We start from the raw sequence: 24,650 nt of genomic DNA, 5'->3' as shown, positions 1-24,650 counted from the left end.
TAAGGCAATCAGGTTTATGACATAGGTTACACATTCATTTGTCTGCAGTATAACGGTGCAAATTGTCAATATAGAAACATTCATACGTATGACAAACACACTCAATGTTGTATCTTCTCTATTACTTGTCCATTACAACATATGAACTCCTGAAATGGATGTACTGTAGATTCCCATCCCTGCATTGCATATTTTACTGGAGGGGCAGTTTAGATTCTGATTTATTTTAGAAAACACATTCAGCAGGCACGTGTTGATTGTGTGCTGGGACATGTCACCATCCTGGAAATATTTCAGCTGTGGATGGCTCTAAAGCATTGTTCTCACTACATTCCAGTTTAATGAACAGTACAAGACCAGTTGCAGAAGATTTATATTTAAACATTTCCATTTTAAATTGATGTAGAAAGACCAGTGAGCCTTACTCAGCATTGACCTCCACATACCTCCATAGATTTGTCCAAAGCGGGAACAACTAACATGAAAAACTGAGACTTGTTTATGAAAATACCTTCATGAACTAAGCCTTGAGAGATTCACTACCTGTAAAATTTGGATCTATGTGAACTGTAGATAGTAATACTTCCTGCGACAACAACAGAACAGACTTTTACATGAAGTACACTAATCACAGTAATCAACATGTTCAGTTAGTGGATTACATTTAAAGTGCAGCAAAAGACTCAGTCCAATACTCCAGGTTAATGCACCTCCTGCCTCAACGAGTCATCCTCTGCCAATGCACACGTCTCGACAGACCCCTCACGCAAATCACGGCACACCTTCTCGATGTACTCTTGCACGGTCCCATCCTCTGGTTGTTCAGCACCAGTTTCCATCTTCCTCTCGGCTCCATTTGCTCCATCTGCAGAAGTGAGAGGCCCAGCTGTTCCAACCCCACATCCCAGCACGGGGCCTTGGCCATGGGCAGATTGGTCTGAGGTGTCTCCTGCCCCCGATGCCTCTGTCAACTCCACGGTCTCATAGCGAAACATCTGCAGCCGCATGTAGCCGTCTGGATGCTCTATGTATCTGAGTAGGGGAAATCCAGCGTTAGTGATGTAGTCTCATGCAGCCAGGTGAGTATTAAGCCTGACGCAAGCCTGTTAATGACTCCTATGTTTGTGTGTGGCTATTTGTTTTGAATCTATGTTCTTCCTTGTCAAAAAAGAAAGGCAGTATTAAAAGGCACAAAAAAAAAAACTAATTCCTATTGTTCATCGCGCCCCACCTGTCATGTCTATCCCCCACTAGTGGGGCCCGCCCCACACTTTGAGAAACACTGCCTTAGGGGAATATCTGATGATTAGGCTACACTGCCCTTCTTAGCAACTGGTAGGTAAGCTTAACAGGGAGTGATTAGCCTGGAAACCAGACTCTGACTTCACAGGGAAAAGAAATCGAGCGGAAGTACGTAGGCAGGCCGAGGCCAGGCTAGGGAGTGATACCGAAATGAAATATTTGTTGCTCCATATGCTCCATCAAAAGACACCAACAGAAACACAAAAGAGAGCAACAGATTTGAAACAAAAGAGTTTCAAAACACATTAGTGCTGGGGGCGCTGTGGCGCAGCAGGCTATAGTGCCCGTACCATATCCGGGTCCAAGTGGCCACGGGGACCCAGGTTCGAATCTGACCTGTGGTCATTTCCCGATCCCACCCCTACTCTCTCACACTTGCTTCCCGTCACTCTCCACTGTCCTGTCCAAATAAAAGCAAAAAAGCCCAAAAAATATACTTAAAAAAAAAAAAAAATGTTGGTGCTTAAAAATTTGGGCATGACCGGTCTTAAAGGTTGTATCAGCGATTTCAGGCCCAAAAAAGGCCCAAACATAAATGATCACATTCATCTAATCTTTCCTAACGACCCACTAGCTGTCTGCCCCATAAGCAGGCCGTCAAAAAACCTCTGCGTCTCTGTAGGCACCCTAGGCTCCGAGATCTGTGCACAAAAACAATTGCTGCCAACAAGGGTTGGCAACCCACTCAAAAGCAAAATAAAGTGTTTCAACCAATAACCGACGAGATGCGCGTTTAGGAGAGATTTAATTGCACGGGAGGGAGGGGGAGGGTTTGAACATCAACAGAAGTGATGTATCTTATATGTATCTATATTATTTTTGTTCAGGAAATGTTGTTAACCTTGTGTTGTTTTTGCTTTGATACCTTTGTTTCTGTAAAATCTTTTTTGAATGGACTCTTCTGCTAAAGCTTAACCTAGTCTGTAATTTTTCAGAGCCTAACCTAGTTCTTAAAGTTATTTTCATTTGTATACTTCTGTTCTCATAAATGTGTAAATCATGTGTTGTATGACAATAGAAATGTTCTTAACCCAGTTTTAATGTCCTTGGTTCTTAATTCATTGAATGCCAAGCTGTTTTCGGAAGTTTTGTCCTAGAGTGCCAGCAATGTAGACCATTGTTGATGATTTTTGTACAGCCACAGCATATTCTGTGTTATAGCTATGAACACATACAATGGCTCGTTTAAAAGGTGAGACTTTAAGGTCTCAGTAGGTGCAAACCGTGTATTTCTACACGCCTCTGTTCCTGAGAAATCCCAAGCTAAACAATGGCTAGTTTTCATCAAAAACCCTGTTTTTTTTTCTAGAAATGGAGATATAACGTCTTTCATGAAATATTAAGTGTTGCCTGTAAACTTTCCGGGAAGTGATCAGCGAGACCTGGCGAGACTGCCACCTAGTGATAGACCCACGAAAATGGCCTGGTTTTGAGATGACGTGCATGCGTCACTGATTCGACCCAAAGCGGCAAACCGAGTTATGATAAAATGTCCAGATAAAATGTCCAGATTGTGCGTTTTCATGAGTTTTCGATCGTCATATATTTCATTTCCATTCATCACAGAGTTCCCAAAATCACATATAATGTGTGTTAGAGTGTCTAGTTTCGTAATTAAAAAAAAAAGCTAAAAACGCAATATTACGTTTTTGGCACGCAACGCATGGGAAGGAAAAACGTAATATTACGTTTTTGGCACTCAATGAGTTAATTAACTCATTGTATTGACAAAGGCATGTGTGTGTGCATGTGTATGTACAATGTAAGGTATAAATGTGTCTCTGTATCCTGAATTGCCTGATGCATGAGAGACCTCTCTGCACAGAGATTAATAAACTACTAAAGAGAAAGACAACTTTATCTCAGACTCTCAGTATTTACAGATCTTTAAGCTAAATTTCTTCCACAATGTCTGAGGACCTCTCTGGACAGTGTGAAAAGGGGGAAAAAGTTCACTATTGGTGGTCTGGCCTGGTCTGGTCCTTGACTTCTGTGTCTGTAAACACAGTTGCTGTGATGTGAAGCATAGTTCTGTTCACACATGAGGCAAGCATGATTTATGAGCCAGGCCATAAAGCTGACAGAAGTAAATGAGGAGTTTGACTCTTTACTGTGTCTACAATGAGAACAGATTACAGATCTCATTTTAAAAAAATCATCACGCCTGTGGCTGAGGATATACTGCTCGTAAAGTATCATGGACATTCTTCAAATGCCTTTGAAGTGCTTTTTAGTCTTGCATTACATGATACAGTGTATGACACGGCACATGTTTTTGCACCAGTTGATGGTGAATGCATATCAGGAGCTTTGATGGCTCCATTTAATTATGAAGGATTTGTGCCTTTAAAAATCTTTTGATGTTTTTATTTTCTCCTTCCTGTGCATGAGGCAATATCAGAAGAATTTCAGAGACAGTAATCAATAAGGTTTTTTGTTTCGTAAAGATAAAGGAAAATTCAATTTCTCAAATGTATCTTCCCCCTCCAGACATAAAATGATTTCTGGTAACTCACTTGTATCTTGTGACGTAATTCTATATAATCAACTTTGTCTCTAAACCTCTGCTTAAAACAACTATATATCATGGTTTCTTAGAAAAGTTCAAGCACTAGTGACAGTCTAGCACTGCACAGAGGAGATTTCAGACCAACCTGACTCTGGGGTGTCCTGAAGGCCACTTGAACTGGTGTTTTTTGCGTAGGTGGACAGTTAGGTTGTTGCCTCTGGAGAAGGACTGCTCACACACATGGCACATGTAACGGGGTGCTGAATCTCCCAGCTGAAGACACACCAAAAAGCCAACACGTGTGTCCGTTACCATCAATTCAGTTTAAGTTTGTCATATTTATTGTATTGACTTCAGCATTTTGTAGTGTAGTAAACAGGATTATAATAAATATATCTTCTATAGTATGATTTGTGTATTTAGAGCATTTCAGTGTTTTTGTGTATTCATTTGTGCCGTGTCAAATTTCTGTTGGATGGAATTTTTACCTTTACTTACAACACCCACTATGTCTGTTATGTGTTATGTGTATACATTATGTGTTCATGTTGTAAGATGTTACAAAATGGCCTGATGCGGTGAAATTGTCTGTCCATAGTATACTTTTCCTAATACAAGTTGTGGAAGTGGTTTTGATGTCAAATGAAACACCAGTTTGTGCATGAAAATAACTGAAAGGTGCATTTTGCCAAGCGCACACCCTGATTGTGAAATTACCCGCATCTGAAGGAATCTGCTTGCACAATTCCACTAGTAGGCTACTTGCTTTACTGAAACCTGTGTGTGACTAGCAGAGTATAACCTTCACTTGCATTCTGCACTAGCCTAATATTTGAACTTATAGGCAAAGTTAAAAACTATCTTCACCGTGGTCTCATAGTCAATGGCAAAACAGTTCTGCAGAGTTATTTACTTTCACTATTGACTGACAAGAGGTTACAACGAAAACGTAGCAAAACTGAAAAAACATTTATTCCAATAATGTTCAAATGACTGAATAAAAATCCTATATATCCTTATCCTTATAAATCCTTATACTGCAGAAGAGTTAATTGGGGCTGGTTGCTAAGGGCTGCTTACATCTCGTGTCAGTGAGTCTTCAGCTGTGCTTTATATGTGCCTTTCGCTATAGACCAAGTTTTTCTTGGTCAGTGGCGTAATGATTTTTAGACTGTGTAATTGTGCAATTTTTGAGCAAAATAATCTGAGATGGTGCAGCAACAACCTTCTGAAACCCAGCAACGTGATTTGATACAGAATGATAACGAGTGCATCCCCTTAGTTTCTAGTGGGTGTAAAACTGTCTGAATGTGCAGTTTTGTCTGTTTCTCACCTCATGTACCCTTTTGTAATGACTTTTGAAGATCTGCATGGAATGTGTGGTGTAATCACAGTTATCATGGTCACAATGGTAGGCAGGCTCACGGTTGTGCTTGTCAAAGTGTCTGAGCAAGTCAAACTCTCTTTTACAGCTAGAAGCAAACATACAGACAAGACAAAGCAAAAAACTTGTACACACATACTTTTTCTGTCAATCAGTCATGGCAAAATATATTTAAATGTTTTTAGTGATGTATTAGTACACTTGGACTCACCTGTACTCACAGAGCTCACAACGATGTGGCTTTTCAGTGCTGTGCCGGAATTTCATGTGATTTTTGACAGCAGATGGGGACGGACAAGTCATGTCACACAGTGAACATTTGTAGGGATTAACTAGAAGTTAAAAACAAAACACAAAGAATCTTAGCCAAACCTAGCCTAGAAATCTAGATGCACCCTAGCGGCAGCAAATTTGCTGCCAGCGCTAGTCTAGCAACTCTCCATTGGCTTGTGAGCTCGAAAAATTGAACTTCTATTTTGGCTTGAATTCCCTGCTACTTGAAAACAAATAAGATGGATGTTGCTGTTGGCGAACAGTGTGACACGAGTTAAGCTTTTGTTAAGTTGGCAAAAGTTTGAACTAGCCAACTAGCTCCGCTGGTGGGAAAGACAACCGATTATCCTGCCCCTCGGACTGAGCACTGCGATTCCGGTGAGTGCCCAGACCCTACATTTTGATGTAGGTCTGGCTCGTCAGGCTAAGCCAAACCACTGACTAGGTCCAAACTGAGCAACAAATGTTTGTACTTGAAAGCAATATTATTACTAAACAGCTAGCCTTTCCAGGCATTCCATTAACAACAACACGTTACATTTATATAGAGCTTTCCTCAACCTCACTAACCACCACCATTAAGTATGTCAGACTACAACAAAAGCTCTAAATTGAGCTAAACCGAACAAAGCAGCAATAACTGAGTGTTTGGTAAAACAGAAACAGATCAGTAAAACCATTAAGATGGTGATGGACAAGCCACAGCGAACGTTTGTGTGTGTGTGTGTTGATTTGTCAAATCAAATAAGGCTGTTGCTGCACTGTCTCAGATTTGTTCAAACCTATCAACCTATCCTATCCTATATCAGTGGATACCAAGGCCTGTAAAATATTTCTGTTCAAATTCTATGTCTTCATATTTTTTTGAGCCCTTGAATAGTCTTACAGTCTAAAAACACATTATTTGGGAAGCAATGTTTGGGCATTAATATTGTTTAAAGTATTTATAGCCATCCCAAACTAGGAAGACTTAGTAGTTCTCAGCATGAGGACTATAAGGATTTGTGAGGGAAAAAAGTGCAAAGTGTGACTGTACCCATTTGGTATCAATAATATTCTTTTTTTAAAATACACTATCAATGTTGTGCCAATAATTGAGCTCTCCACATACAATGAGCAAGATGATATTAAGGATAAACCAAGGGAAGGTTTGTCATTTTCATTTTCAAAGGACTAACATGGTATGTGGGATAGCTAACAGACACATGGAAATGTGAAAGTAGCTCAATGTATGGGCATTAGTGTACAAAGTACCAATGTTGTACCATAGATAAACAGATCGTCAAAATTATTGTTTTACCTCAGGGACAAGAATGAAAAAGCTGAAGTATACAATGCAATTAACTAATTGTATTTATCTATGAATGAAACATGGTACAACATTTCACTTTGTACACTAAATGATTACACAATACACATTGAGCCATTCCCACATATTTTTGTGTCGCTACTACCGCATGGTCACCAGCGAAAAGATTATTTAAATGAATAATCATTTAATAATTATTAATAATTATTTAAATTATTTAGTGGGATGTCCAGTCCACATTGGGAGTGTTTTCATTATCAAACATCGTGCGGATGGCGCAACCAGGCGTTCCTATGGTTCTTAATCAGTCAAGGGTGCGTTTTGGGCGTAATATAATTTAAATCAATGAGAATGACGTCTGTCATTCCCTTTAACAGCAAGCAGCATGACTTCAAACAGCGCATTGGTATCTTGATAGTCAGAGGCACATTTGAAAAAATCTGCTTGCACGCGAGACCATATGGAACAGTTATTCCACTAAACCATGCTTTACTGAAACGTAGCAGAGTATAGCCTACACACATATGCACTTGCCTATTATTTGATACTTATTTGATATATAAACTCATTGGCAAAGTGAAACTAATTTCACAGTCAACGACAAAACAGTTATACACAGTTAATTACTTTCACTATTGACTGACAATGGGTTACCATTGAAAACATAGCCTGGAAAAAGCAACACTTACCCCAATAATGTTCGAATTACTGAATAAAAAAACGTTTATCCTGCAGAGGAGTTGCTTACATCTCGTGACAGTGCGTCTTCTTGCCTTATTTGCCTTTCCCCTAATCACTTTTATCCATCATAACCAATTGCAAATGATGGTGAATAACTGTGAGATGTATTTCGCAATATCTTTATTCTAATTATGTTTCCCATTGTAATTGTGTAATTTATGTTTTGCATGGATGTGCGCGTTCGTGGATGAGAGAAGCAGAGTGCGGTGTGAGGGTTGGACGATATGGCTAAAAAATAATATCCCGATATTTTTAGTCTATTTCACAATATGCAATATATATTTCGAGGACTTCATGAATTCTCACTTTCCCCCTGTGATGTTTGAAATCATGCCAGTATGATGCAGTAGGCTAGGATAAATCATACCAGTCCAATCCCTGTAAAGGCCTTATATCCTATCCACTCTTCAGGATAAACTGTTAACTCACTTAAAACATTCTTGGTTATTCACAAGTGGTTTCTTTTTTAAATTTGCATGTAAAAGCAGGGGTGAAAGTAGTTTTGAATTCTTGCCAGTAGCCTACTATGAAAGTTTTCTTTCCCTGCCTTCTTTGAAAGGCCTGTCTGCCTATCCACTCTTCAGGATAAACTGTTAAAAAAAAAAAAAAAAATAAAAAAAAAAGACAGTCTCACTCTGGACTGGAAGCCTCAATGAGCAGAACATTTAGCATGAGGGAAGATAAAGCAACATTTAGCATGTGTGTGGAGAGTGAGATGTGTGCATTTACACTATCGTTTTGAAACAGTCAGACGTGCACATAGACAGACAGTAGTCCATCTGCCTAATGCACGGATATCGTTGTAAGTTTCATTTGAAAATCCCTTGCTATTTCGTTTTGTTTTTCGTTTCGTGTAACTAAATCAGAACTGCTTTCGTCTATTAAGCTAGCTCAATGTTGAACAACACTAGCCTATGCTACCCATAGATAGAAATGCTACCGCCGCTGTTGAACTGAAAGTTTACTTCTCGTCTACAACCAGATGTCACACCCTCATCTGAATACATGGATTTCTATGCAACGTCACGAAAACATGCATGCGCAACCAAGAGGCAGAAAGCACCATAGAACAGCATAGAGCAATGCAAAAGAGCAAAATAATAAAATGAGTTTTTGTGCTGAAAACTGCACCAATTCAAAATCTCGATGGTTAGAGAATGTTAAATATGTTCAATATCCCTAACGGAATGCATGTCTTTGCCAAAAATGACAAAATACGATGTTATAGGCCTATTAATAATGCAAATGAACAGCAAACTTTGAAATATAGTGTGACATGAGATGTTATTATCATTGAGACAACAGGGTTATACAAAAAAATCCGATTGTAGCTTACAGCAGCTGACTATTTAGGATAAGTTTATAACGTTGTGGACGGCCACCAAGCGTCTTCTGCCCCACGGCTGCGCGCGCATCTAGTTTTGTTGGTAAACGGGAAACCAGTGTATAGATTGTTCACAAGGGGGCAGGCGAATTCCCGGAAGTAGAAGAATCGACGTAGGCTGGAGGGACCACCTCTCTGCTAACTCCCATAGAAGCCCATTCATTCTAGGATTTTTTTTTAAATACCATAACTTCATATAACATATATCCTGTGCTGATATTGTAGCTTCTGTGTAATCCACATAAACACTACAAAAGGCAAAACAGACTCCACTACCTCGTCGTAACGTTGGTTACCCGTAAGAAGAATGGTTAGCTTGTTCGGTTGGAGGGAAGCTAGCTTTGACGTAATCTCTCTTTTCGCCGTAGGGAGATAACCGTATTGTTTGGATAAGAAGCTCAGTCCACCTTACTGTCTATGACGGTAACTCATAAGCAAAACCTAGCATACACGACCGTATGTTAAGGTAAAGCATAACACAGAGGCAACCTAATAATAATGAAAAAGTAAACCTAATTTTAAAAAAACGGCAGTAATCATTTCAGAGGTTTTTCGATGGATTGACCGTGGGGTCGGAAAAGTGGAAAGAAGATTAGCTTCAAGGCTATAACTTTGTTTTGTTTTAGCATGAATGTTTTTGAAGATGATCATGTATGGTAGCTTCAACATTAACACGACTTGGTGAGGATGATATTAATAATAATACATAAATAAATGTTTAACTTTGATGACGTTGAAGGCGAAGGAAGTGTGAGAAGAATTTCTGTGTATCCATCATATGAGTTACAAGATTCAGTTCTATGGCTAACGTCACGAAGTTAAGTGTGAGTCTGCACAGTACTGGGGGGACCAACTGAAAAATCGTTCTATTTGACTCAGTGCCCTCCCATTGAAAACGACGGAGTCTGTTCGTCCATTTCTTTTACTGTCTAGGATTGTTCAGGATTGGTTGGTGATAAGGGAGGGAAAGTGAAAACCAGCGCCCCAAGTGGTTGCGTTCCTATCGAAGAGCAGCTCCAATGTTAAAGGAACCATATGTAAGAAATGTATTTCAATTAATCATAAAATGGCCCTGATATGTCACTAGACATTAAGAAATCATGTTCATTTTAAATACTTATATCACTGACAACAGTAGTCCGGGCAGGATATTGTCATTTAAAATGTGAAGTTGCAGCCCTCAACTGATGTTGATGTTGTCATGTTGTGTTTTGGCCTGATGCACCACCCTCCACCTATCTACTAATCATGAAGTCAGTAGTGTTTCGGCATCCGGGTTGACAGCTCTGCCAGTCAGGGGGGGGAGGGATACACCGCTCTACATTAATTTGAAAGTGATTGCAGTACCAGTTTTGGCCACAATCTTACATATGGTCCCTTTAAGTCCCATAGACCTATTTTTGAAAAAATATTGTGAAACCAAATCAGCGATGTTATCCACCAAAAATATTTTTCAGAATCTATACAGTAATAATCTTCTAACTGCCTTATTTTAAAAAATCGAAATTGCTCCTGTTTCATAAACGAACTACAAAAGAAGTCACATGACTTTACCCTTCGACGTTACTCATGGTAGCATGGTTTGTTTATTAGCCTGGTTAGCATTGACACTTACACTTACTGCCAGCTCTTCATGTGAATAGAAGCACAACACCCGTTATCCAGACATAAAGGTTATCACCACGCGGTTTACATCACGTTCCGTTATTACAAAAAATATGTTAAGCCAGTTAAGCAAATTCATGTGACGTCACATGCAACTGTAGTTCGTTATCACCATGTTACGACAAAAACTCAAAACAATTCAACTGATCCAAAAAATAAGGTATGACCATATGAAGCAATAGAGGTGACCCCAGTGTCTAACATATATGGAAGGCATTAAATTAAGATCCCAATGTGCACCGAGATATATTTTTCTAAAAAAAAATCCCATCCACTCCGCTAAACTCTAGGAACACAACTACTAGATGGCGATGAGATTACTTTCCCTCCCTATGTGATGTGCGTTGTTCACGTTGTTACTGAGAGGGAGGGGATGAGAAATAGGGACACGAAACGGCAAAGTAAGTGTTGCCGCTTAAACAAATTCTGACGGCGAAATACTCGATATTTGCGATGTAACACTTTAATGTTTCTCACGTACAGCAAACTGCGATATATCAAGTATATTCTGTATATCGCCCAGCCCTATCACCCGCCCATATCACTGTTCATAATGCGCTCTTAAAATAACATATAAACAACTCGCCATGGATCTCTGACCAGGTTTCTCTTGGTCAAGTGGCGTAATGTGCTTTAGGTAGTGTACGATAGCGATTTTGAGATAATGCCCCTGACCCCTCCTAGGACGTTAATTGCCACACCCCTTGGCGCATTGCTCAATAAAATACGTGCAAGATAAGAATAAACTTTGCGCTGGGATACTAATCCACTTTCTGCCAGGTTTTGAGTCACAGAAATAGGACCCTAAAAGTGTCAAATGATGAATGAATACATTTTTCACCCTTAATTTAACACACTGGAATTTCACAAAAGTATTTTACAGGTCTTAGTTTTAGGACCTTAACATTATGTAGACAAACTTTAAGCAAATTCTGAGGCAACCATTTTCCTGGATTCTGTCTGATTTGACATGGAAGTCAAAGTCAAAAACAAAGCAACCAGAAAAAGGCTTGAAGGAATATCTGCACTAAAAACAATGGCTTGCTCCTAAGCAAGGCTAGGCTCCTATTGGGCCTCATTCACCAACCGTTCTTACGAAGAAATTTGTTCTTAAAACCCACTTATGTAGTTTTTTACGAAGATTATTTTATTCACCAATGCTTTATTGTTCTTAGGTAAGAACAGAATCTACGAAGACTCAAAAGCACTGTTACGCACATTTGAGAACTGACTTGTTTGTGCAAAAAAAATGTTTTCTGCATTTTCATTATATCTGCTGGTGAAACATATAATAGAATTTAAATGACAACTATATATTTTATCATTTAGGATATTTTTGGATAAAATTATTATAATTATTTGTTTTAATAAAATAAATTCCACTATTTTACAAGCAATGTATTTTAGAATAAATAATTAACACAACAAATAATACTTTTTCACTTTTTATACTAGCTACTAAATAACTCATTTACTGTTCAATTCCTGCAGCAGTGCTTTCACTTCAAAGCATGTGTCATATACGGTAATCAAATTGTCATGCTGCTCATGTAGTGTGTAATATACGGTACAAGTAAAAGCTGGTGCCTCAGCCTCAATTTGTGAGCACAGGACCCTGCAGTATCATGCCCTCCGTGAATCTGCCTAAGAGTTTTCGTAAGACTTTTTTAAGAACACAGTTAAGAAAATTCTGTGGAAGATATTGGTGAATGAGGCCCATTGTGAGTAACAATTGTTTGCACTTGAAAGCAAAATATTACTAAGAAATAGCTACCCTTTCAAGCCATTCCATTCAGTATAGCAGACTTAACTGGAAGATCTAAATTGAGCTGAACTAACCAAAGCTGAATGTTTGGTAAAACAGAAACAGATTAGTAAAAACCATTATGACCTCACCATGGTTTTTCATGTGGTCTCGCAGCAGCCTCTCTGTGGGCAAGTACTTGAAACAGTGGGAGCACTGGAAGTTCTGGGCTGGAAAAATATTACAATGTGTGAGAGAGATGGGAAATGGCAAACACATCGGAGACAGAACCAACATTCTGGCCGAGACAGATATTCCTCTTCAAAGGCAGCATCCTGGTCAGAGGTGAATTTTGATAAAGCTAGCAAGCTGGCCACCTAAAAGGCATCAAAAAACTTGACAAAAACCAACAATAACACAGATGGCACTGAAAGCATGCTGGTGTTAGTGCACATTGTTAGTGCTGTGATATTGTGAAAGCTTTTCTTTCATTCTCTCAGGGTGGTCCAAGCCTGAGTAGTGCATGGCCTATATAGGCAGCTAGTTGGAACATCCATCTTTCGGTGCCATTACAACCCTCTAAAACCTGTCTGGATAGAGAAGTATGCCCAAACTAGGAGTATGTCCTCTTTTTCAATGTGCTGAATGCAAGAAAAAATAACATCAGTCTAATCAACCATTCCTTAAGAAGAGTTCCTCACTGGTTAATATATTCAAAATTGAGATATTAAGTTTTTTCTCTCTCATCATCTTCATCTTTTTTGTAATAGGTATCATAACTTAAATGGAGCTAAAGGCAGAACTAACTGTAAGGCTGATCAGAAACAATGCCTATACCCTCAATGGTGGTCTGCCGTCGGATGTGGTCGAAAAATTTGGTGTTGTTGGCAAACATCCCCCCACAAAATGGACAAGCCACTATCTTCTCCTGGGTGTGGCTGCGCAGATGCTCGCGCAGCTTAAACTGCCCCTTAAATGTAGCTTTGCAATCTGAAAGACAGACAGGTAGTTATTCATGACTTATTATTTTTCATAACTTCTACCAAGACAACACAAATATGCCGCTATATTGTTGCTATGATATTACTGTAGCTCATAGGGTGCGATATTACCATATTAAGATAATGGGTTTGAGCACAAGATATTGAACATATTTTTGTACTTATAATCCTGTGCCGTAAGTCCTTTTTGGATTAACTGTCTTTTATTATGAATTAATCAATTGTAAAATGTTTTATTGTTATACCTGTCCAGCCACAGCATAGCATTTTCTCTTGTTCCCCAGTGGATGCCACTCTCAAGGACTGGGCATGGTTCTCCACATGGCGAAAGAACCACTCCACATTGTCCATAGAGACCTTAAGACAAACAATCAACAAATTTATCTAATTTCTGTCAGATACTACAAGCAGTCTAGGTAGCAGATGCATTGCAAAATGGGCAGGACGACACATGCCAACTCTATGAAACAATTCCAAACGAAGGAGGGTGCATGTTGGCAAGCATGTGAAATTTGCCAGTATAATGGATTTATTAATGATAATATGATCTTTACCCCCAGTAGGGGCTAGGGATATTGTAATAAGGTCAGTCCTGTTTGTTCGTTTATGTGTGTCCATTCACATAACTGAATGTACTGGTCCAATTTACTTTAAATTTTCAAAAGTAGATACGCATTGTGTGGTCCTCCTACATGATGCGGATCTGGACACTGGATATTTTTTCCACTTTCTTTACTGACCAATTATAGGGGCGAGAGTCTGTGGTCGCCTGACTGCTCTTGTTAAACCAGGGAATTTACACCTCAATCGTCTGTTAAAATGTGCTTTCTGGCAAGTTCAGAATGAGATGTAAATTAATGGGTTCTCCCTCAGCTAAATAATGCCCACACTCCATGAGCTAAATGTCCCTTGGAAATTGATGATCTGATCTCTATAGGAATGATGCTTCAAAAAGGCTAAGACAGTTAACACCAGACAGAGATAATGCATGGATGGTTGAGTAAATGAGTGAGTGAGTGAGTGAGTGCACACTCACCTCACAGTACTCCCAATGGCATGTAAATCTGTCCGGGACCTGAGGAATGATGTTGCGGTTATGCTGGCCCACAAAACAGGTGCCGAGACTGGGCTGTGTCTGAAGGATGGCCAGTCCCCACTGCTTCAATTTGGTATGGTAACAGTGGAACAAAGCATGTCTCAGTAAGTCCGCACTGTCCACTGCACATCCACAGTCCCTCCACAGGCAAACAAACTCTTGAAACAGTCATTACAAAACAAGAGAAACAGTCATTGTTTACATTTTACAATTGCGACATGCATACTACCGAGTCTCATTTTCTCTTACCGAGATCATCCTCTGCAGTGTCCAAGCAGTCAGTGGTAGAAGTTTGGTGTTCCTCTACGTGACGACAAAAATCCTGCATATCATTGAATGTTGCTTGACAGCGTCCCCATTCGCATGCGAGTTCCACTGAAACATCTTCTCTACGAGCGCGTTTGTTAGCACGGGGCATTGTAGTAGCTGTGTTGGCGCGGCAAAGATATTGTGACAGAAGCGCATGCAATGCACGTGCTTTCTGCTGCCAGCCTACATTTTAAGTTACTTTCTCCCAAGCAAACAACAAACTACCTCTGAAGTACAGGCAATGGTTACTTTAGCCTACCGCCTATGTTATCGCATCACGCTGTAGTAACCCACATGCCCTCGACAAAGCTTTACCGAAGTAAACTTTTCCGGGAGTTTTTCGGAGGGGCGGGCTTGACAAGGCCCCTGTGTCGACCTATCGCATGCGCGAAGTGCTGGACGCGTGTAAAAATCTGGCCAATGCGCAGTTATGGAGGTTGTTTTGAACCGGCGCGGCCGCTAGCCAATCAGACCAGTCTCGCATTGAACTAGCGCGAGGCTGTGCACATAGGATTTAGAGAGGCGAGAGAAGGGAAGACAGGAGAAAGGCGAGACTACAGCACTTCAGACAGCTCAACAACACAGGTATGGCCAAGTGTCCGAACATTACTGCCTAGTATCTTAATACCCATTATACACTTTGATTTGTGCTATTAATGCAAAGTATCCATTGTATTGCATCCCGTTGTATAGGCTGTAGTTATTTGATTCTTGCCTCTTTCCTGGTGTTTATTTTTATTCTGCTGGCTTTCATGTGTTATAAATAAGAGTTTTTCAGTCATATTTTGCTTAAATGCATTTCCAAAAAGCTACCTAATGTTTTTCCAGAATTATGTATATGGTTATTTGAAAAGAAAAAGAAATGCAATGAAATCGGTCTAAATGAGTTAAAACGCCTAATTCATCCACTCTGTGAAGAAAATTCGATCAGAAATGGATTGGTCATATGTCGTGTGAGATACTCTTTATTTTTTCTCACATAAAAGCGGTGCAAAGTTATTTAAATGAATTTTCATGTTGTGGCTATTCTTCACACGCATCGCTGCTGTGTGTGTAACACTATGAATATGGCTGGCTCTGTCCTGTCTACGAATAAGCCTGTCCTTCTAATAGAAACCCATTTCGATGACATCTTTGCAAATATTCAGTTATAATGGTAGAAAATATTCGGTTTCCACCAAATATCTTGCTCTCTATCTCATCATATAAAATATACTTGAATTTTCCCGTCAGAAAAATATTTTTACACTTTGTATACGCTCGTCCAATGCTCATGCATTAAAATGGCTGGCGCTTTAAACCATTGACAAGGAGCTGCTCGTACACGCAGAAGGGACCGGAGATAATTTGAAGAAAAAAACAAATATGCAGCTGGCAAAACACTCCGCTTTTGTTCGTTTTCCTCTGCAAATGACTATCTTCATCTCTATTTGTAAAAGAAAAATGCATTTGGGTAGTTTTGTGCCTTTTCTGAACTTGACAGTTTCGATAGACTAACTCGCAGCAGAAATGGCTGGCGCATAGCCTTTGTTACAAACGGCATTGCACCAAGCCATAGCAATAGGGATAGCCCACAACTTTGGAAAATAGTTAAATATGTCTAAGTTAGCCATGACAGCGGGAAAACACGGAAGGAATATGGAGTATGATGTCTGCTTTATCTAACATTAACATTTTGTTGTGGGAGCGTATATTTTTTACAGAATCGTCTTCGAAAACCCAGGGGGTGTGTTCGGCTTTGTTAGGCTAAAAAGCCTTCCCCTCGTTCGTCCCACAGAAGCCATTTTAATGAATGGGCGCTATTGCAAAGAAGAGCAAACCTTTCCTACTCTATACTGCTAGTACCAATAGCCTATGCTTGTACTGGGAGCGAAAGCATAGCGTTTGGAGCCTTATTCTGTAAAAGTAATGGATTTTAAAGAAGCGTATTAGCAAGGAATGCAAGATGGAGGAAAATAAACAGCAGTTTCTCTCATGAGGACGCATTTCACAAAATGGAAGATGAATAAATCGCGTTGATGACCTTTCTGTTTTGTGAGAGCGAACTCGCCGCGCAATAGCATCATAATAACCCGAAGCGCACATAGGCTTTATAGCTGGTGAGGCAGTATGAATGTATGGCAGTTAAATAGAGTGATCCAAAGTTTAGACGCCAAAAAATAGACAATGATTAAAAAAAAAAAAAAAAAAAAAAAAAACAGTAATGGACATGGGCGTTGGCGACAAAGGAAAATGACATTTTCCTTTCAGAAAGCATTTTTATTTTCATATATTTTGGTCCTTAATTCAAATGAATAAATAACCATAATAATGGATTTTCCCACATGATTAAATGATAGGCTAATGAAATAATACTATTTTTTATAGTATTATTTTAAAAAATGAAATCAATAAAAAAAAATTGGAAGCCTGTAATTGCTCATTTTTCCAAAAAAAGCAATTTAGGACTTACCAGTTTAATACTGAATCCCCAGAGGAATTTAAGGCTGAATTAAAGAAGCAATGACAAATATAGCTCATTAATAATCTGAACACATCCTCACATCTAATGGGGAGGGTCCTTTGGCCCACACCAAATTTGGTTTGGTAAAAACCTGTGTGAAATCTGCTGTTTTATTAATTTCTTGAAATTGTCAGACCATTGCTGTTATGCAAAGGAGATTTTGTGCAGCTAAAGATCATTGCTCATTGTGGGTGACAATCAGTATTTAATGACATTTCAACCCTCTCCCCTCTCGCTTTCAGACACTAATAGAAAATCAGAAGGTCAAGGTGAACAAACTCCCCCTGTCTGATCAGTATGGCCAAAGGGGACCCCAGGAAGCCCAAGGGCAAGATGTCCGCCTACGCCTACTTCGTACAGACGTGCCATGAGGAGCACAAGAAGAAGACCCCTGAGATCCCTGTCAACTTCACAGAGTTCTCCAAGAAATGCTCTGGGAGATGGAAGGTTGGTCCACCCAGTCATATCAGGACTGTAGTCATGATGACACTTGCATGTCACTTCAAACACGACACAAACTTGGTCTGGCTTGTGCACTTTAAAGTGATGCACTTCATTCTGTATCACAATCTATTATAATATCTGTATTATAATAGATTGTGATTGTTCATCCATACAAATTAGAATTGAAATTAATAGAATACATAGAATTCAGTAAAACATAATTTAATCTGAACAAAAACATACACAGGGACCTTTATATTTTATTCACTTTGGTTTACCAGCAGCCTCGTACATAGCCATATAGTTTGTGTGACAGTAGTGGGAGTTGCACACAATAACATCAGTTTTGTTGATTAACCTGGTTTTCCCCAGAGCTGCTCAGTATGACTAAAGCTTATTTCTGTCCACAGATGATGACGGAGAAAGAAAAATCTAAGTTTGAAGACCTGGCCCGACAGGACAAGGTACGCTATGACCAAGAGATGATGCACTACAACCCAGGCAATAAGAGGGGCAAGAAGAAGGACCCCAATGCCCCCAAGAGACCACCGTATGTTAACCCCCTACTATCTGACTGTTATTTTTAACAGTAAACATTTCAGTTGTGTGTTATTGTACCTTGCATGAGCCTCAATAGGCTACTTGATTGTTACATTGTTCTTTGTGATTCTTCAAGACTCTATAAATGCTATCCAATGAGTAGCCAAACGGTGTGTATTGCATGGTAGGCTAAACATCTTTACTCACTTACAGCTCGGGTTTCTTCATCTTCTGCTCAGACCACCGGCCTAAAATTAAGGCCCAGTTCCCCGGCCTCGGCATCGGAGATGTGGCCAAGAAACTCGGTGAAATCTGGAACAGTCTCCCAGATGGCAGTAAGCAGCCGTACCTACAGAAAGCTAACAAGCTGAAGGACAAGTATCAGAAGGTAAGTCTCCTGTGTACATGCTCATGTGCATGTAGTGTGTCGTTACCATACTATACTTTACTATACTCTACTGAATTTGAAAGAAATCTTTACAGGCCTTGCCATTCTTGCAAGTTAATTATATGGGCATGGCAATAAGAGAGTCCCCCAGTATACATAAATCCTGTGCATTATTTAAAATCACCCAGACCATGTGAATATTTTGAAACATATCTCTTTATCATTCCTTCTGAACTCCTTTTAAATTTTACAATATCAAGGGGCTTTTATGTTTGTTGCTGTAAGATGTCATACATCATTTCTTGTAAGGTAGCACTTAAAAGATTGTATTTATTGGAAGTGTTTGTTTAAAAGATTGTATTTATTGGAAGTATTTGTTTAAAAGATTGTATTTATTGGAAGTATTTGTTGTTACTGGAAGGTCTTCTTCTGCTCTATAGCTTGAATGTCAGTCCATTTGTAAGTCACGTTGCATAGAAACGCCATCTAAATGAATAAATGTGAAATGTGAAAGGTAAATGTAGCAAGCCCTCATTGAAATCTCCCGTTTCTTCATCTGCAGGATGTTGCTGACTACAGGTCAAAGGGCAAGGTGGGCAGCGGTGGTGGTGTCGGCGGCGGTGTCGGCGGTGGTGGCGGGATGAGCATGAGTATGAGCATGGGCAATGGCATGGCCGTGGGTGCCATGAATATGGGCATGGGCATGGGCATGAGTATGGGTATGGCACCCAAGCAGATGATGAAAGGCCACAAGGACGATGATGACGATGAAGATGATGATGAGGACGAGGAAGATGAGGATGACGAGGATGAGGACGATGATGAATAGACTGGATTTGCCCATGTATTTTCCTATAATTAGGCTATAATTACATTATTATTATTATTATTATTACACAATTTCTTTTACAGTTGAAGTGCAGTAGGGATAAGGACACACTGGTTGTCCTTCCGATCTGACTTCCCCTCCCAATTTCCACCATGAGTTCCTTTGACTATTCGTGTTTACTGTATGTGCTCTGCATCTCAAATTATGCTGCACTCAGTTGCAGGGCCACCAGTAGACTTTAGGAGCCCTTAACTTTCCAAGGAGTGAGTGTGTTTGTGTGTGTGTGTGTGTGTGTGTGTGTGTGTGTGTGTGTGTGTGCAAGCGAGTGTGAGTGTTAGGAAGGGAGGAGGTTGGATTTTCGGAGGCCCCAATCTACCAGAGATACATTTCAAGGGTATGGTAGCGCTCTGGTACGGTCTAGACTGTTGTTTCATATGGGGGTGATGGAAGACAGTTTTGGAGGCCCTGAGTGGTCCACTCAGAGGTGGAGCCTGTCATGCTCTGGTTTGAGGTGTAGAACCAATGCTGTGGGAGAGCAGACCTTGGCTCCTACCCCCTAACGTTTGTGTGTATGTGTGTGTTTGTGCGTGTTGCATCCACAATGTTGTCACAGTCCAATGTATTGACGATCTCTCTGTATTTAACCCACCTGGTGTATAATGAAATGCATTTAAACAAGTGGTAGCATTGCAGCATTTAAACATGTTCTTGTTTTATTATCCTTGACAAAGAGATGTCTAAGGTGGTGTGTGTGTGTAACTGTATATGCTTGATATAGACTAGTTATTTTCTTGTGTTTTTGTTACGTTCATAGGTATTGAAAACTGTACATGTGTTGGTGTCGATGATACCCATGCACTACACACTACTTCAGTCTATCAGTTAATCCCATGGTTTTCTTTTGCATTGTTGTGGGGCAATTTCAAACGAAAGATCTACGTTCCAGAATATCACGACATAGGCACCCATTAGCACTTAGACACCAGGGCCCTTGTGCTCGTCTATAGAAAGAAAAGAGAAAGGTATAGCTATTTCTCTTTCTTTCTTAGATATGTTAACATTTTTTTTTTTTTTTACAAGGTGCATTTTTAATGTTAACTGTTGTGTATTCCTCATGTTTCATGAACAAACAGAGAGAGAGTGCGACTGTTGATGATAAATCTGTACTTATATGTATCTAAGATTTTCTTTTATATGTTTAGGATGCTATGTTTGCTATTAAAGCGACACATGCAGTTTTATAGCTGTGCTATTTCATTTTGCTGCTGCTCCTTCTGCCCATCTCACAGGCTGAATGGAACAACAAGGAGTCCTTTTATTAACAAATGAATGTGTTTGTGTCTTATTAATGAACAACCTGAAGACCTGCAATAAAGACGCCAAACATACGTTATTTGGGATCATTATATCACTGTGAAACAGAGGAGGACAAATTTGAAAGAAAAAAGAAAATGCACACGATTATCCCTAATGCCACCTGTGTGGCCCCTATTGTCATTACTTTCTTGGTTATGTAGTCACAGAGAATTAGTCCTCTTTGGCTGTAATGGTTCTCTTCGGTGAGTCCAATTGGCGCTGTTATTACTCACAGCAGGGAATACAGAAGATGTATTGTTAGACAATATTGACATCTACTTCATGGTATGGATTCCACAATAATATAAAAGGTTCACAGTCTGGATGATCTAGACTAGAAGCCTTTAATTGAATTAAAACCGAGAAGATTGAATCGCCCATTAGATTATCTTGATCCTCTTTGACCATGTGCCTTTTTTCCCCTCAGAAAGTCTGCTCCTGTTTTTTGGAAGTTTTTTGGTTGGGTTGTGAGGAGGATTAAAAGGGGGTGTTTGAAGAGCTGAGATTAGGGCAGTTATAAAGAGCATGGATGGGGAGATCTCAGTGTCTGTGATCTGAGGTGATGAGGCTTGCCTTAAGTAAGCTGCAGGGGCTCTGCAGTTGAGAGATCTAATTGCTCTTAATTCAGGAGTTTATGTCCTCAAGTTTACTAAGCAGGACAAGAGGGTGATTGTTTTTGCCCATATCTTTCAGACTTTTTTGTTGGTATTTCTTCAGATAGCTTGTTGGCCATTTTTCAGCTGCAGGAGCATGTGGAAGATGAGGATCATTGAAATGTTGGAGTCAGGCACGCGCTATTAAAAATAAAAGATAAAGGGCATGACTGTGCTGATTAATAGCACAAATTAAAAGTTCAAAAGTTCATGAAGAAACTATTTTTCTCAGCAGAGGATGCTATCCGTATTATTTGAAGGTGTTGATTTATAACAAATCAAAGTTTAAAGTTTGGAAAAAGTATAGCTCTAAAAAGGCCACAGTAATTTCATTACTTGTGATGGACTATCAGAAAAGGTCAGTTCAATGCTGAAGTATTTCTGTTAAGCTCAGTTACGCTGAAGTATTTCTGACCACTGCTTTAAATGTGAATTATAACTAAAGTAATTTTAACTGGTTAGTATTCATCACATATTTCCCTTTCTCTGTCTGGGGGCTCTACTTGGTACATATTTTGTTGTCAACATCACCTGTTTCCTGTCTCGGGTTAGACATCTATTGTTAGATGTAACCCAAGGTGACCGTGGGAGGATTATAGGATGGGTGGAGGACAGGTTCGTTTCGTGCTTTTGAAACATTCCAAACCAATCCAATGCTTTGTGAAGACAGAACTCAAGGGAGCAGTGCAGAGTCAAAGAGTGAACGGCAAGGCTGAGGAGGTGCACATGAGCATGCAGCCTGGTTTTTATTGGCTTAAACACCAATTCAATTTCAAAATTTAGATGAGTTGTCTCCAGATGTTCTGCTCTCTCCTCTCTCTCTCTCTCTCTCTCTCTCTCTCCACAAGATACTGGCCTCACATTGTACCTCAATGTTCTGTCAAGGGGAAACCCGTCTGGTTTGTATTGGCTTAAACACCAATTCAATTTCAGAATTCAGAATTTAGATCCAGATGTTCTGCTCTCTCTCCTCAAGATGCTGACCTCACATGATGCCTCAATGGTCTGCTTATTAAGGCCTTGATTCTGCTCTCTTGCAGACGCACACAGATGTACACCAGGGACACGTAGCAGATCTTATCGTACATTTTAGTCTGGTTGGAGTCTGTCCATGCACAGTGGGTGCAAACAGGTCTGTGTGGTCAAAACAAAAATGAGAGGACACACAAATGTCTGCATATAGGGCCACAGGCACAGGAGGGACTTGAATAGTAGACCCTCATGCATTCGCGGCTGCACAAAGAATAACTTTGGCCTAATAAGCCTTTGGCATTTGGAAAGAACTTTCATAGATGTTGCTCAACTGCTGCACAGTGAATGCAAAGCATCGACAAAAAAGTTGTTTTCTTGGTACATGTTTCACATGTGTGTTCATATTGTTGAGTTTAGCGAACACACCTTAACTTTAACTCATCTGATATTGTATCAGCATCAGCTGCTGCTGAAATTGCATCAACTAGACTACTAGAGTGACTTTTAGGGGTCAGTTTATTCCCAGCTCTGCTCCAGAGCATTCAGGTGGACCAGGCTCTGAGCTCTCTTTATACTCACCATCTCTGTTGGGGGATGCATAGTTCCCCGATCTTTTCAAACTTGTGCAGATATTTCAGTTATCTTCATGGTTATCGGCTGTCAGTTATACACCGTACCTAACACCTTTCACTGTCACATACAAGTACTCAGGGTATTATAACACATCAGGGTGCACATCAATTCAATTCAAATTCAAAGAACTTTGTTTTTCATTAGGAACTTCATGTGTGAAAAGCATCAATATGTGTCCAGTTCACCTACACACACATACACACTTATCATCATATACTGTACAACACCCAACATATCCCACACATCACATGGAGCGACCTGGCGACATACACATACAGGATAAAATACCATGTCTAAATATACTTAAGAGCAACAATAATAAAGAGATGCCTTTGTGAGCGTTTCACTGTGTTGTGAAGCGGGCACCTTTCCTTGTCACAGTTTCACTGTGTTGTGAAGTGGGCACCTTCCCTTGTCACAGTTTCACTGAATTAGGCCGATGACACCTCCAGAGGAGTCCCAGACAGACATGAGAAGTAATGAAGTCTGTGGTTTGGGTGAGAACAGTCCTTGACGATGCATCACTTGCCCTGGATTACTTGCCTGATTAGTCCCCTACATTTTGACACAAGTGTCTGTAGCCTACGTTTTTCTCCTTGCATTTTCAAAACTCATTCAAGGCTCATTATTTTTGTGTTAATGCATTTGAGGGGAGTTGTCATTACTTTCTATTTCACGTCATGGCATGCCTTCCCAACTTCAAGACCGGTTCCAACATAAATAAGTGGAGCAATAATAGTGGCCCAAAAAAGGGGATGCCTTTGCAACACAGGGGCGCCACACCAGCATTTTGAGTCAGTACTTATACCAGTCTGTTTTATCCTGTACTTCTTCAATGTGGAAAGTGTGTACTTTCGCCATCTCTGCGCCCAGGCCCACCATTCTCCAAACTCACAGCGGATATATGTCAAGACTAGAAACAACAACAGATACATTTTCCATCATTACTGAGATACATTTACAACCATGATCAAATAGCAGGGCTCTTCAAATACGTATACTCTGCTTTACTTCTGCAGAGTAGATTAGAGTGGCTCTCTGGCCTTTTCAGCTGTACCCATGCCCCTCTGGTGAAGCCTCTGTGTAAGCATGTGAAAATTCAAGATCTTGAAGTATGCCAAAGATTGCCAACATGTCAACTTCTAGAACATCTTGTGACAAGCTCTTTCGTGAAGTTTAATTCACTTGTCTCAATGTGGTCTTTGAGTAATTCAGCCATAATCACTAAATTCCTTTAAAGTGACCGTCCTTGAAAACCAAAATCCAACAGAGGCAATTAGCCTCTAACACCTGGTCTTGTGCACTCGCTTTCCTCATTCACACATTTCAGTTTCAGGGTCTGCATACACTTTAGCTCATTCCTTACAAAGGTTTCCTCAATCGCATTCCTCAAGAGAAATGTTAAACGTTAAAGGAGCATTCAGTGATTATGCGCAATTTCAAGTCCATAATATTTTCTGTCACTATCAGCGAACATCCTGTGAGTACACTGTAAAAAAAAAAGTCTCCGAAAACTGGAAACAAACCAATTGCGGGCAGCCTGTCCCCAAAACAAAAATGAAACACTGTGTGGAGTTTCTCTGGCAATTCAGAAGGGTTTTGTTTGATCCTTGAT

General features: G+C 39.9%; 2 protein-coding genes across 4 annotated transcripts; one reads left to right on the top strand and one right to left on the bottom strand.

Annotated features, from left to right (window-relative positions):
• On the bottom strand, positions 1–15,103 carry LOC125289364 (histone H4 transcription factor-like). 3 transcript variants are annotated; one of them, XM_048236126.1, is made up of 9 exons: positions 14,658–15,103; positions 14,349–14,566; positions 13,558–13,669; positions 13,149–13,301; positions 12,464–12,541; positions 5,407–5,527; positions 5,145–5,283; positions 3,957–4,084; positions 1–1,032 (listed from the first exon to the last, which is right to left on the bottom strand). In XM_048236126.1, exons 1-9 carry the CDS (start codon positions 14,824–14,826, stop codon positions 702–704), a joined length of 1,449 nt encoding a protein of 482 aa, XP_048092083.1. In that variant the 5' UTR covers positions 14,827–15,103; the 3' UTR covers positions 1–701. The 3 variants fall into 3 exon arrangements, with proteins under 3 accessions (XP_048092083.1, XP_048092086.1, XP_048092087.1); XM_048236129.1 differs by having other exon boundaries at positions 14,349–14,471; positions 14,658–14,745; XM_048236130.1 differs by having other exon boundaries at positions 14,349–14,468; positions 14,658–14,745.
• A 93-nt stretch (positions 15,104–15,196) lies between these two features.
• On the top strand, positions 15,197–20,809 carry hmgb3a (high mobility group box 3a). Its single transcript, XM_048236135.1, has 5 exons — positions 15,197–15,302; positions 17,463–17,667; positions 18,075–18,214; positions 18,418–18,592; positions 19,155–20,809. The coding sequence occupies exons 2-5, from the start codon at positions 17,518–17,520 to the stop codon at positions 19,419–19,421; spliced, it is 732 nt and encodes a 243-aa protein (XP_048092092.1). The 5' UTR covers positions 15,197–15,302; positions 17,463–17,517; the 3' UTR covers positions 19,422–20,809.
• The last annotated feature ends 3,841 nt before the right edge of the window (positions 20,810–24,650 follow it).

The sequence above is a fragment of the Alosa alosa genome, chromosome 24 (genome assembly GCF_017589495.1).
Source record: "Alosa alosa isolate M-15738 ecotype Scorff River chromosome 24, AALO_Geno_1.1, whole genome shotgun sequence".
In the NCBI taxonomy this organism is placed as follows: Eukaryota; Metazoa; Chordata; class Actinopteri; order Clupeiformes; family Clupeidae; genus Alosa; species Alosa alosa.
Note: the sequence above shows the minus strand (reverse complement) of the source record. Positions and strands in the feature narration are given on the sequence as shown.

Coding starts and splice junctions, on each gene's coding strand:
- LOC125289364 (XM_048236126.1), bottom strand. CDS start 14,826: ATGCCCCGTGCTAACAAACGCGCTCGTAGAGAAGATGTTTCAGTGGAA. Junction 13,302..13,557: donor GCTATGCTGTGGCTGGACAG/GTATAACAATAA, acceptor TCTGTCTTTCAG/ATTGCAAAGCTACATTTAAG. Junction 1,033..3,956: donor TCAGGACACCCCAGAGTCAG/GTTGGTCTGAAA, acceptor TCCCCTACTCAG/ATACATAGAGCATCCAGACG.
- hmgb3a (XM_048236135.1), top strand. CDS start 17,518: ATGGCCAAAGGGGACCCCAGGAAGCCCAAGGGCAAGATGTCCGCCTAC. Junction 18,215..18,417: donor AATGCCCCCAAGAGACCACC/GTATGTTAACCC, acceptor ACTCACTTACAG/CTCGGGTTTCTTCATCTTCT. Junction 18,593..19,154: donor TGAAGGACAAGTATCAGAAG/GTAAGTCTCCTG, acceptor CTTCATCTGCAG/GATGTTGCTGACTACAGGTC.